The 13419-nt window shown below is 41.9% G+C and overlaps 1 protein-coding gene across 3 annotated transcripts in view; it reads right to left on the bottom strand.

Moving 5' to 3' along the window:
- LAPTM4B (lysosomal protein transmembrane 4 beta) overlaps positions 1-13419 on the bottom strand; it is a 68963-nt gene that overhangs the window by 20575 nt on the left and 34969 nt on the right. For all 3 annotated transcript variants that reach the window (XM_027131479.1, XM_027131477.1, XM_027131478.1), the window contains exons 3-6: positions 13304-13377; positions 12816-12938; positions 8433-8531; positions 3356-3451 (exon numbers count right to left, since the gene is read on the bottom strand). In XM_027131479.1, coding sequence (XP_026987280.1) covers positions 3356-3451; positions 8433-8531; positions 12816-12938; positions 13304-13377 — 392 coding nt within the window. The remainder of the gene's footprint in view (positions 1-3355; positions 3452-8432; positions 8532-12815; positions 12939-13303; positions 13378-13419) is intronic.

Below are 13419 nucleotides of genomic sequence, written 5' to 3'. Positions count from 1 at the left end.
CTACAGCCCACATGCCGCGGAGCGGCTGGGCCCGTGAGCCATGGCCGCTGAGCCTGCGCGTCCGGAGCCTGTGCTCCACAACGGGAGAGGCCACAACAGTGAGAGGCCCGCGTACCGCAAAAAAAAAAAAAAAAAAAAAAAAAAGGCAAGTTGATACAGAATGACTGAGAAGATAATGACCAATAATAATGATCATCAAGCAATTCCCCAGGACCTTCTGTCAACACACAAGGAAACAATCACAGCTGGCACTAGTCCATGGTCCCAAACCCTAGTTACTACAAACTACTGCCAAGCTGGAAGCCTTTCTGAAGAAAGGTCTATTACTAGAAGAGCTAGGATGTCTAGCTGGAACGTACAACTATTTTGAGTGTATGTTAGCCTAAATACAGCTTACCTGCTATCCATACCTAACTTTGAATCTTTCAAAGGGTGGAAAATAAAACTTCCTCTAAAAAGCTAGTTGGATGCATTGTAGGGACTCACTCATGATTCTTAAATTCTCTAAGCACCCCAATTTCTACAATTTCAGAATATCCTTTGATTTCAGGTGTATTTATACAATGTGTACCCAGCCCTTCTACCTTGCTTCTATTAAAAATACACATAACCCTTCAGAAAGCAATGAAAAAACAACCACCAGAAGTATACCAAACAAACACATGTGATATGGGCATTATCTTCGCTGAGATACCTTTCAAAGATGGTAGTTTTGTAAGTCCCACACATTCATAATATTTGGGATGGGGCTCTAACATACCTTGCTTGTTTAGCAGCTCAAACTTTTTAGACTTTTCATTAGTTCAGCAGGGCAATAAAAGTACTCTGAGATATCTTTTTAAAGAAAAAACAGAAAGATACTGATAGATAACTAACACTCAGAAACTCAGAGAGAAGGAAAAAATTCTTTACACCAGTAATTTTATCAAAATTGTAGTAACTGTGAACAGTTATTTCTTTAAAGAGATGTACTGACCCAAGAGGGATTCTCTAAAGGGTTAGTAGGCAGGATGTGTCTACTGTGATCAGTGCAAAGGATTCTGCACGCCCCCAAAGGGACCCCCAGCACCTGGGCACGCTGGGTTTGTACATCTGATCGCGGCAGAGCCTCCTCTTAAACCACTGCTCACGGACTTCTGATTCAAACCAACGACTCCTTGCTGAGGACTTAAGAAAACTATTCACGTATAACATGCTTTCTCTCAGAAATCCCACAGAGAGCTCAGTGATATCAGCTTGCACCTGTGTATTTAGTATAAAGTCTGAAGTTGTTTTATCCCCATTTTATTTATTTATTTATCTATTTTTGCGGTACGCGGGCCTCTCACCGTTGTGGCCTCTCCCGTTGCGGAGCACAGGCTCCGGACGCGCAGGCTCAGCGGCCATGGCTCATGAGCCCAGCCGCTCTGCAGCATGTGGGATCCTCCCAGACTGGGGCACGAACCCGTGTCCCCTGCATCGGCAGGTGGACTCTCAACCACTGCGCCACCAGGGAAGCCCTATCCCCATTTTATACACAAGGAAGTCAAGTCAGGGACAGACTAAATTACTTCAGTAAGGCCACAGAGTAAGCAAGTCACCACAATTTAAAAAACAAAACCAGGGCTTCAACCAGCCACAACTACTGAGCCTGTGCACCACAACTACTGGGCCCACGTGCCTACAGCCCATGCTCCACAACGAGAGAAGCCAATGCAATGAGAAGCCCGCGCACCGCAACGAAGAGTAGCCCCGATCGCCGCAACTAGAGAAAGCCTGCGCACAGCAACGAAGACCCAATGCAGCCAAAAATAAATAAATAAAATAAATTTTTTAAAAAAATAAAATAATAAAAAATACAAAACCAAATATAAAACTCCATTCTAGTTTAGAACAGACACACCATTTATATTTATCCTTTCATCTGTCCTGTCCATTCTGTCCCCTCCAATCCTATCCACCTGGACCCATCCCACAGGCTCATGTCACCCATCCTTTCCATTAACCACTCCTCGAGCATTTACTTGTACTGAGCATTACACGTGGTGATGGAGACACAAAGAGATTAGTACCTAGAGGACTTGTACTTTTACCACGAGCCAGGCAAGATAATTACATAAAGGACAAATGATTTTGAGGACTCTTCCAGTGAAGGCATGTTTCTCAAAATCATATTTGATAGGTTTAAAAAAGTTAAGTATAAACAACTAGTGGCAGAACACAGATCATCTAAATTCTTTTGCTAAGGTTTTCATATGCGGGGAAAGTTTTTTTTTTTTTTTTTTGCAGTACGCGGGCCTCTCACTGTTGTGGCCTCTCCCGTTGCAGAGCACAGGCTCCGGATGCGCAGGCTCAGCGGCCATGGCTCACGGGCCCAGCCGCTCCGCGGCACGTGGGATCTTCCCGGACCGGGGCACGAACCCATGTCCCCTGCATCGACAGGCGGACTCTCAACCACTGCGCCACCAGGAAAGCCCGATGTGCGGGGCAAGTTTTAAAGATACAGTAATCTCTGCCATTCTTATCTCTCTACCTATAAAATCACATTTTTAAGTTTAATTTCACATGTCAAGTGAGATAGTATAGTCAAACTATGCAGAATTGATACCTAGAATTACCTACCATGTTTTTTTTCTAAATAAATTTATTTATTTACTTTTGGCTGCATTGGGTCTTTGCTGCTGAGCGCGGGCTTTCTCTAGTTGTGGTAAGCGGGGGCTACTCTTCTGTGTAGTACGTGGTCTTCTCATTGAGGTGGCTTCTCTTGTTGTGGAGAACAGGCTCTAGGCACGCGGGCTTCCGTAGTTGTGGCTCACGGGCTCTAGAGCACAGGCTCAGTAGTTGTGGCGCACGGGCTTAGTTGCTCCGCGGCATGTGGGATCTTCCCGGACCAGGGCTCGAACCCATGTCCCCTGCATTGGCAGGCGGATTCTTAACCACTGTGCCACCAGGGAGGCCCTACCATGGTTTTTTAATAATGCAGGTTTAGGATACGTAAATGTTGGGACTTCCGTGGTGGTCCAGTGGTTAAGACTCCGCACTTCCAATGCAGGGGGCCTGGGTTCAATCCCTGGTCAGGGAACTAAGATCCCACATGCCACTCAGCCAAAAAAAAGAAAGATACATAAATATGGAGAGGCACATATATTATCTATTTGTAATATTTTTTTAAATGAACCAGAGTTGAGCCAACTAGATTTTAATGTCTTGTAAGGAAAACAAAACACATTTCATTCAACTATGAATCCTTTGATGACTAAGCAGCTCATGAACATATTTCAACAACAGTAAAAAAAGCAGCAAACACTAGAAATATTTATAAGCCATCGTATAGTGGATGTGTGGAGATCTCCACGTGAAGTGACATCACACCTACCGTAGTGTCATTGCTGGTAACATAAACCAGGATGTCAGAGGAGTTCCTGCCATTGATGTATCGGTAGCAGTTCCAAACACAGCTAATCAAGTAACCCTGTAAGTAAGTAGTGATTGTTAGAGATTTAATTTTCAAAGTTCAGACAATTTACAATATCATCATGGATAAAGCCATATTGCAAAATGTTCATTTATATAAATTTTAAACACACATTAACTCTACTAAACTGAGAAGGCTTTAAAATTACAAATGTTGGATATAGTAGCTTTCTGGCCAAGGGTGATACTGTAGCCTTACTACACAGAAGGTGATGGGGAAGGGTGGGGCTGAAAGGAGAAAGAGAATTTCCAAGAAAAGGAAGTTGAAAGGAGCAATCGCCACAAACATTTACTGCCCCCAAAGAACAATCAATTCATTAGCCGATTCTCATCACACTTTAACTCTGGGTCTTTCGGATCGTTATTCTATATCATTATATATGATTTTATAATACAAGTCAACTTAAAAAAAAAAAACGTTCATAGCACATTAATTTGCTCTGTGATCAGTACAATTCACTAAAACATTTCCATTTTCACAATGAAATATCCACAGAAGATAATTAAAATTAAGGTCCAGAATAAAGACATGCTGGAAATAGAAAGCATGAGCTCATGGGAGATGTTTAAAATACGAAGTCTTTGTACTTTCATTCCAGTCATGTGCAATCAGATTAAAACAAAATGATTTCAAAGCCCCTTTCTAGCTTTGAAATTCTTTGATTAAAAGGTTAAAGATGTGGAAAAAACGGAGCCCTCCTACATTGCTGGTGGGAATGTAAAACGGTGTTGCTTTAGAAAACAGTCTGGAAGTCCCTCAAAAGGTTAAACAGTTAAATGTGGGGACTTCCCTGGTGGTGCCGTGGCTAAGAATCCGCCTGCCAATGCAGGGGACATGGGTTCGAGCCCTGGTCCGGGAAGATCCCACATGCCGCGGAGCAACTAAGTCCGTGCACCACAACTACTGAGCCTGCGCTCTAGAGCCCACACGCCACAACTATTGAAGCCCACGCGCCTAGAGCCCATGCTCCACAACAAGAGACGCCACGCAATGAGAAGCCCACGCACCACAAACGAAGACCCAACGCAGCCATAAATAAATAAATAAATAAACAGTTAAATGTGACCCGGTGGCTCCACTCCAAGGTATATACCCAAGAGAAATGAAGACATATGTCCACACAAAAACTTGTGCACAAATGTTCACAGCAACATTCTTTGTAATAGCAAAAGAGTAAAAACAATCCAAATGTCTGTAAACTTAGTACTGGATAGACAAACAAAATATTCCATTGTATGGTATATTCATACAATGGAATATAATTCAGCAATAAAAAGGAAGTTCTGATAACATGCTACAGCACGGATGAACCTTGGAAATGTCAAAGAAGCCAGTCACAAAGGACCACATATTATATGATTCCATTTATATGAAATGTCCAGAAGAGGCAAATCCACAGTGACAGAAAATAGATTAGTGGTTACCAGGGGATGGGAGTAAGGGCAAACGTCATATGGTAAAAGTGTTCTAAAATTACACTGTTTAACCACAGAGCTGTGTTTATACAACTCCGTGAATATATTAAAAACCACTAAATTGTACACTTAAACGGGAGAACCTTATGATATGCAAATTATATCTCAAGAAAGTTGTTTTATAAAAAAAGAAGACATTTAACGACAAAAGGAGTGCTCGTCAGCACTTTTCAGAAGTGAGGTAAATGTTCTGTTGTGTACTCAGAATGCTGTCTTAAGCTGCATTCATACTTTTGGTTTTTTTATATTTATTTTTGGCTGTGTTGGGTCTTCATTTCTGTGCGAGGGCTTTCTCTAGTTGCGGCAAGCGGGGGCCACTCTTCATCGCGGTGCACAGGCCTCTCACTATCACGGCCTCTCTTGTTGCAGAGCACAGGCTCCAGACACGCAGGCTCAGTAGTTGTGGCTCACAGGCCTAGTTGCTCCACGGCATGTGGGATCTTCCCAGACCAGGGCTCGAACCCGTGTCCCCTGCATTAGCAGGCAGATTCTCAACCACTGCGCCACCAGGGAAGCCTGCTGCATTCATACTTGGTGGTGATTATTTCCTACAGTGAGACTTTCTGTGATAATGTTAATATGAAAATGCATAATGCTATTTTAGTAAAGTGTTTTCTGAATGGCAATACTCTGAAACCAGAGATCAACAATGAGAAAGAGATGGGAAGGGCATTTTTCTTGAACAATATGTTGAATTTACTCAAATCTTCAGTTTACTCAACAACGCTCTTGCTTCTCTATTAAAACAAACAAACAAAACCCTGGACTCATTGAGAATTTTAATACAAATAAAAAAGGAATGCTTGGACATATTCTGTTGTGTACTATGTAAGAAGTCATCCATTATTTTAGCAGTGAACAGAAGGTTCTTTTAAGACAAGAACTCTTTCTGATGTGAGGCCTCCAAAATGACAAATCTATAATTGAAGGTTAAACTACGGAGGGGAAATACCCAGTGTCTGGGGCCCCATACACCCAGTCAGCATTCTTGAACGCCCCCTGCAACACCAGGGGCGTTCACCCACTAAACACTCTGATGGGAGAAAAACCTGGCCTATTGTCTCTAAACTCATTTCAGTGACCAATAATTTATTTCAATGACCTTATTTCCTATTTGACATTTCTGTAATCTTGAATAAATTAAATATTTGGTATATTTCCCAAACAGACTTGCACTGACAAGAGTACATCCATCAGCTACTTGCAGAGCTAGGTGGTAAGCGTTGTTCCCTTTACCAACTAAGGACGGAGAAAAACTGATACATGTTGTGATTTGGGTTCCCAGGGAATCACTAGTGATAAAACTTATTAAAGAGTAACAGTGAATTTAGGTTGTGAGAGCTCCTAATCAGGTAAACTGTTATGTGAAACTGCAACACATATATGTGTTCATATTTGTTTAAACTAATAATTACTGAGTCTCCACAAGGGATAGAATCATGAAGGCAGGGTCTACGTTCTCAAGGAAATGCAGTCTGGTTAGTAGAGATAGATACATATATAATGAAATATTAACACATTACACACAGGTTGGAGACAGTGCTGTGAACCACCTATAAGATGCCTTTTATTAGGTCATTATGATAAATAATATTGTTTGCAGTTGATAAAAGCACCACAGACAGGGCAGGGATTTTTCTTATTCACCACCAAACCCTAGCAGCTAAAACACAGCCCGGCACACAGGAGACCCTCAGCAAATATTTACTGAATAAATAAATGAATGATGCATCTTCCCATCCATTAGCTCAATTAACCTCACAGTCACCCTTCACAATGTTTTCTTAGCTATTACTGCTGTTTAGTAAATGAAGAAACCAAGGCTCTGGTCACATAGCTATATGGCAGTGACACAAGGTAAATCTAGGTCCTCTGACTCAAAATCTCAAGTAAGCATTTCCAATAAAGATGTAAATGCCTACACAGTTAAAATGCCTTTTTTGAGAGCAGTGGGAGGTGCCGGCTTCTGGGTAATGGCACAGGGTAGCTTGGTCAGACTAACCTTCTTCCAGGTAAACATGATAAAGTCTGGAATAAACACACACAGACACACAGACTCTATTTGAAGGCAGGGCTGAAGGGCCCAAAACAGGCAGAAGCTAAAGGGGAGTCTACCCTTGAGTGGCAAACTGCAGTGAGTGGGATTTGAGGGTCTGAAGCCTTTTGCCAGTGGCTCTGCCCACTCTCCACACAGCTGGTGGTCTGACTAAGAAGCCAGGAAGTTGGGGTGTTGAGGTAGGAGCTGCAGGGGCAGGAAGCCTCAACATCCGTGTATAAAATTCACCCAAATCCTTGACCACTAAGCCACACGTGCAGTAACAAGCCATGCAGAGCATGTTGTATGGAGGGCGATGCAGACCTCGGTGACTTTCAATGAATCACTTTCTTCCTACTCCTCTTCAACACATTACCATTTAAAATGACTTTTCTCCCTAAATGCAGCTTCTTCAAAACTCACCAAGCTTGGTTTTTAAAGAATTCGGTAATTTTATGCCAAAATAAAGACAATGAAAGATGTTAAAAATTAAAAGTTCAAGGTCTAAACTAAGAATTTTCTACTTATTACTAGCACACAAGCACAAATTATAATGATGTTTTTATTATCAGGTTTACAAAGATGAAAAATAGCGCTCGACGGATGAGGGTGAGGGAAACGTGGCAGATGAGAGTGTTAAGGCATTCAACTTTAGGGGAGATCAATTTGACAAACTATCAAAAACCTTCAAATTATGCATACCCTCAAATTTCAGGAAATAGATCTTGAGAAAATAAATGTATAAGTACACAAAAGATGTAATTAATTTAATATATTCACTGCCATACTATTTATAAGTGAAAAAGTAGGAACTATCTCAATGTCCAACAATAACTAATTTATAAAAATGATAAATTCATAATAGACTGTTACAGAATAATGTTCAAAATCGATTACATTTTTAAAAACAAATTACAGGGACTTCCCTGGTGGAGCAGTGGTTAAGACTCCACGCTCCCAATGCAGGGGGCCCGCGTTTGATCCCTGGTCAGGACACTAGATCCCACATGCATGCCGCAACTAAGGAGCCTGCGTGCTGCAACTAAGGAGGCTGCGAGCTGCAACTAAGGAGCCAGGCGAGCCGCAACTAAGGAGCCCACCTGTTGCAACCAAATATAGTAAATAAATAAATAAATATTTAGGGAAAAAACCCACAAATTACAAAAGAATGTATTCAGAGACTTGTAATGGATGCTATGGTACTTAATACACACCACATAAATGTACAACATTGTATTAATTTATTTCCATCCAAATAGATTTTAGAAGAACCCCGGGTTGGCCTGTGGAAGTCTGGTTAGTGTTTATCTCTCTCATATAGATAAGAGAAGGAACAGAATTGTGAGGAATTCAAAAAGCAGTTCAGAAATCTAAAACAAGATAAACTAACAGCAAGTTTTCTTACTTCTTTAGCATTCATGAATACATTTAGTAATATTTAGACCGTAAGTAAAATCTTCATGCTTACCTTAAAAGTCAAGATAATGCTGATAAACAGAAGAATAATAAGGACCAAACAGGTAGGATTCACTGACATGATATCATCTTTGTAAGGAAAATCAGGAGGCTACAAAAGAAAAGTATTAGCAAATCTCATTAATGATCCAGGATTCTATTCCATAAGCATTAACCAGATGTGCTTATCAGAAAGCAATTAATTAAAGCACATAGTTATTATTTAAGGACAATACAACATTTCTAGTCTACCTCTACTAATGAAAAAGCTATAAACAGTGTGATGGGGAGAGGCTAGTCTGTTCTTAATTCAGGCAGTAACTCTCAAAAAGAAAATTCAGGGCTTCCCTGGTGGCGCAGTGGTTGAGAGTCCGCCTGCCGATGCACGGGACGCGGGTTTGTGCCCCAGTCCGGGAGGATCCCACATGCCGCGGAGCGGCTGGGCCCGTGAGCCATGGCCGCTGAGCCTGCGCGTCCGGAGCCTGTGCTCCGCAATGGGAGAGGCCACAACAGTGAGAGACCCGCATACCGCAAAAAAAAAAAAAAAGAAAGAAAGAAAGAAAGAAAGAAAATTCAGTGGAAGATTCATGAGACGTAAAGACCTAATTCTGCCCTCCAACCATATGGAAAGTTAGAAGTCAATGGTCTTTACAACTCCTCAAAATTTGGATTTTCTGCGAATTCTGGACCATTCTAATGGGCTTGTGTAGGGCAAGGGTTGGAGAACCCTATTAAAATAGTGTCTTCTTAATATAGAGCATTTTTGCTGATGCTACTTCTCCTCAAAGAGCAGAACCTTTATATTAGTAGGTTTTTACAGCATTTTAAAAAAATCAAAACTATTATATAGAATGGATAAACAAGGTCCTACTGTATAGCACAGGGAACTATATTCAATATCCTGTGATAATAATCGAAAAAGAATATGTATATACATGTATAACAATCACTTTGCTGTCCAGCAGAAATGAACACAACATTGTAAATCAACTGTACTTGAATTAAAAAAAAAAAACGAAAAACAAAAAAACACAAGTCCTACCATCTGACCATAATGACTAAACTATCAGGTCAAAAGAAACCCTTTTAGGAGGACTGAAATCTGCTACTATGGTTCACGGGAATGACAGGATCTCACCGTGAATCTCGTGCTCAGCACTGATCGAAGCTCTCATTGCAAATGGATCGAAGTTCTCATTGCAAACGGCTTACACAGTGTGCACAGAAGGCAGCCCCGTGTGCGGTCACCCTTCATCTCCCCTCATCACCCACTACTATGTGTCTGGATCCCACGTGAGCAGTATTCCCAGACATAACAAAGGAGAAAACTCGTGACTCGTGCCTGGCTCCTCCTCCCCAGGATGAGCCTCGCCTAGTGGTTTTCAGAGTCTCCTTTCACTCTGGCAAAATACCTAAGTAATAAAATCTAAGTCACTTTTTGTGATCAGCTCATCAAACTGGCCCCTGCCCTTGGAGCCTAAAAAGGCTGCCTGTAGTACTGACCTCAAAGGGCAAAAATAAAACAAACTGGGGCTTCCCTGGTGGCGCAGTGGTTGAGAGTCCACCTGCCGATGCAGGGGACACGGGTTCGCACCCCGGTCCATGAAGATCCCACATGCTGCGGAGCGGCTGGGCCCGTGAGCCATGGCCGCTGAGCCTGCGCATCCGGAGCCTGTGCTCCGCAACAGGAGAGGCCACAACAGTGAGAGGCCCACGTACCGCAAAAAAAAAAAAACAAAAAAAAAAAACCTGATGTTATCTACAAGACCAACACAAAATCATATTGTTTCCAGGAATGTGGAAAAAAAAAACAACCGCTATTACAATGGAAATATATGAGCCTTTCCACAAAGATCTTTACACTCTTTCCCCCAGAAAAGTGAACGTGGTCTACATCCACTTAAGACCTATAAAAACACACACATAACTTACTTTAACAGTTAAAGTAGTCTTGTAAGTATGTACAAGTCTTGTAAGTATGTACAAGACTCCACATAAAAAGAACGGGCGCCAGGATTAAGCAGTGCTCTCTAGCAGCCTTCTCAGACAAGCCTCCCCAGATTCACTGCATATCTCAACTTGTCAACAGGAGGGGCAATAGCAGTGGAAATTTAATGTCCCCTTTCAGTGCCGTCTCTTAGGCACTGTGAAAACCTGCAGGTCTCGCTCTTCCAGCCCAGACTGATCTTCAAGTCGAACATGCAGAAGATGCCTACTCGTATTATTTGGTTTATAATTATAAATAAAAGTAGATAGTGAGTTTTTAAACTCATATGAGGATTATTGTGAGCACCACCAATATTATGACTTTACAATTGGGTACAGAGTGACTGGACAATGCAGGTGGAACAGGAAGTAGTGACTGAACAATGCAGGTGGAACAGGAAGTCTTGGTAGTATCCTGAGTGTTCTAAATGCTGGCCTGCACATTAGCCTTTCTCCTCCTTATAAATCTCCAAATACATGGGATGGAGCACGCAATAGACTCAAGTAGTCAGAACTGGCATGTGACTTGCCTTGGTGTCCCCTTACTCCAACCCACCCTCTCCCGGCCCCCTCACGTGATGGGCTCTGTGGAGACTGTTTCCTCCACAATTCCAGGATGATTTTAGGAGCTCAGTGCCAGATCATTATTACAGAGTAGAATTCACATCCTTAAAGACAGAGGTAATTCTACAACCTGTTCATCACATATGAACCCCCTCATGCGGAAACACTTAGCTGTTATCACAAGAGACGATACATAAAATTAGCACATGGGAAATAACACCACAATTTTCTTGACACGACACTCCACGAAAACATAGATCTATTTCCAAGAAACAAAAAGAAGCTATTTCTTACAACAATGACAACCTAATACTTTGAAGGAGCAACACACTGGAGGCTTTTCATACTAGGTCTGTTGAGTACTAGTCACGTGCTCTGGGCCAACTGCCAAAAGATCACAAACTCCTGTGGCCACACTTCCTACCTGGCTCCATCCCCTCCATCCCTCTTTTCCACTGAACTTCTTGACCTCCATTTTCACATCAAACCCCCAGTCTGTATCTCCATCCCAGAAAAACCCTGTTCCTTCCCCCATGCTCAGAAACTACTATTTTTTTTAAAAGGAAATATTTTATTTATTTATTTATTAATTTTTGGCTGCATTGGGTCTTCGTTGCTGTGCGGGGGCTTTTTCTCTAGTTGTGGTGAGCGGGGGCTACTCTTTGTTGCGGTATGCAGGCTTCTAATTGCAGTGGCTTCATTTGTTGTGGAGCACGGGCTCTAGGTGCAGCAGCTTCAGTAGTTGTGGCACACGGGCTTAGGTGCTCCACGGCATGTGGAATCTTCCCGGACCAGGGCTCGAACCCGTGTCTCCTGCATTGGCAGGCGGATTCTTAACCACTACATCACCAGGGAAGTCCTCAGAAACTACTATGAAAACTAAAGACTGAACATTCTATTCTCTCCATTTAAAGCATTCTAAGATTTTGAAGAAATTAAATTTTAAGGTACATAATTTAAAACACAAAGATTAAAAAATGTGAAGGCACAGAAGTACTCTAATCTCATACCCTCCACGAGCTTCTTAATAGCCAGCCACCAATATTCACTCATATGGTCACAAAGGACATTTAATATTGTAGAAAACCAGCCCCAGAAAGACGTTTGGGGCTTCCCTGGTGGCACAGTGGTTAAGAATCCGCCTGCTAATGCAGGGGACACGGGTTTGAGCCCTGGTCCAAGAAGATCCCACATGCCGCGGAGCAACTAAGCCCATACACCACAACTACTGAGCCTGTGCTCTAGAGCCCATGAGCCACAACTACTGAAGCCCGCATGCTTAGAGCCCGAGCTCTGCAACAAGAGAAGCCACTGCAATGAGAAGCCCGCGCACCGCAACGAAGAGTAGCCCCTGCTCGCTGCAACTAGAGAAAGCCTGCGTGCAGCAACGAAGACACACCTCAGCCAAAAATAAATTAATTAATTTTTAAAAAAAAGAAGTTTGAAGAAGAAAGGGGTTCTATGGTCAAATAAGTTCAGGAAACAGTACATGGTAGAGTTCCACTTTTCGCATACACAGCAGAGGCAAAAGGCTATCATCCTCTGCTGATAATTGAGCAAACTGCATTTTACAAAAATAAGACAATTAGTAAGTAGCTTGTAAATCAGGCAGGCACCTCTAATACCATCATCACCAACTTATCTACCTCAGGGGGTTATGTTTTCCCAAAAAGCATTCTAAGAGATAAAAAAAATCTTATCTTTATTCCAAAATCTCTAATCAGTAACTCAGATGCAAATTAGCCACAAATTAATATGTATATGTATGTTTATCTCTACGCCTTTTGTATTTCTATCTTAACCAGATCCCTCAGGAAGAGACATAGTAATTATAAAGGTCACATACCAGCTGTCGTATGTATTCCTGGATGGAGTTTGGATAAACAAGCACAGTGACTGCAACCAAGGTGTTCAGGGCAAAATCAAAGATCTGGTAACAGAAGAACGGGATGATCCAGGCCGCGTGTTGCTAAACGTAAGACAGGACAGGATGTTAATATTTAATGTGTTCAATATTACAAAACAATATTTTTTTGAATTCAGAGAAATCTTTTCTTAATCTGAAGGGAAACGGAGGAGTAGAAATTCATTAAAGCAGGTCATGATGGCAACTTGCTAACCCAAACAAAAGCAGCAAACCAACAAGCCTCAATGAACACACTTCTGAGACTGTAACATTGGTTTTCCACGTAACATTAGCAAGAGATGTAAACTTTTAGAGATTCTTACAGGAAACTGAGAACGATCATTCCTCACTTCTTACAGATAGCTGCACAGATTACATGTGTAAGGGACCAAGGAAAAGGCCCAGGACCTTATTTCTAAGCTGCTTACCTTGTATGCTCCGTAAGTAGCCATTGCACAGATCAGGATCATGAGAAGAGAAATTGCGATAGCAATGCACATGTCTGCAAAAAAGTTTTTTTAAAAAAAGAAAGTCAGTAGTAGCT

The sequence above is a fragment of the Aethalodelphis obliquidens genome, unplaced genomic scaffold (assembly GCF_003676395.1).
Source record: "Aethalodelphis obliquidens isolate GAN/ISIS:26980383/991018 unplaced genomic scaffold, ASM367639v1 scaffold39, whole genome shotgun sequence".
NCBI lineage: Eukaryota > Metazoa > Chordata > Mammalia > Artiodactyla > Delphinidae > Aethalodelphis > Aethalodelphis obliquidens.
Note: the sequence above shows the minus strand (reverse complement) of the source record. Positions and strands in the feature narration are given on the sequence as shown.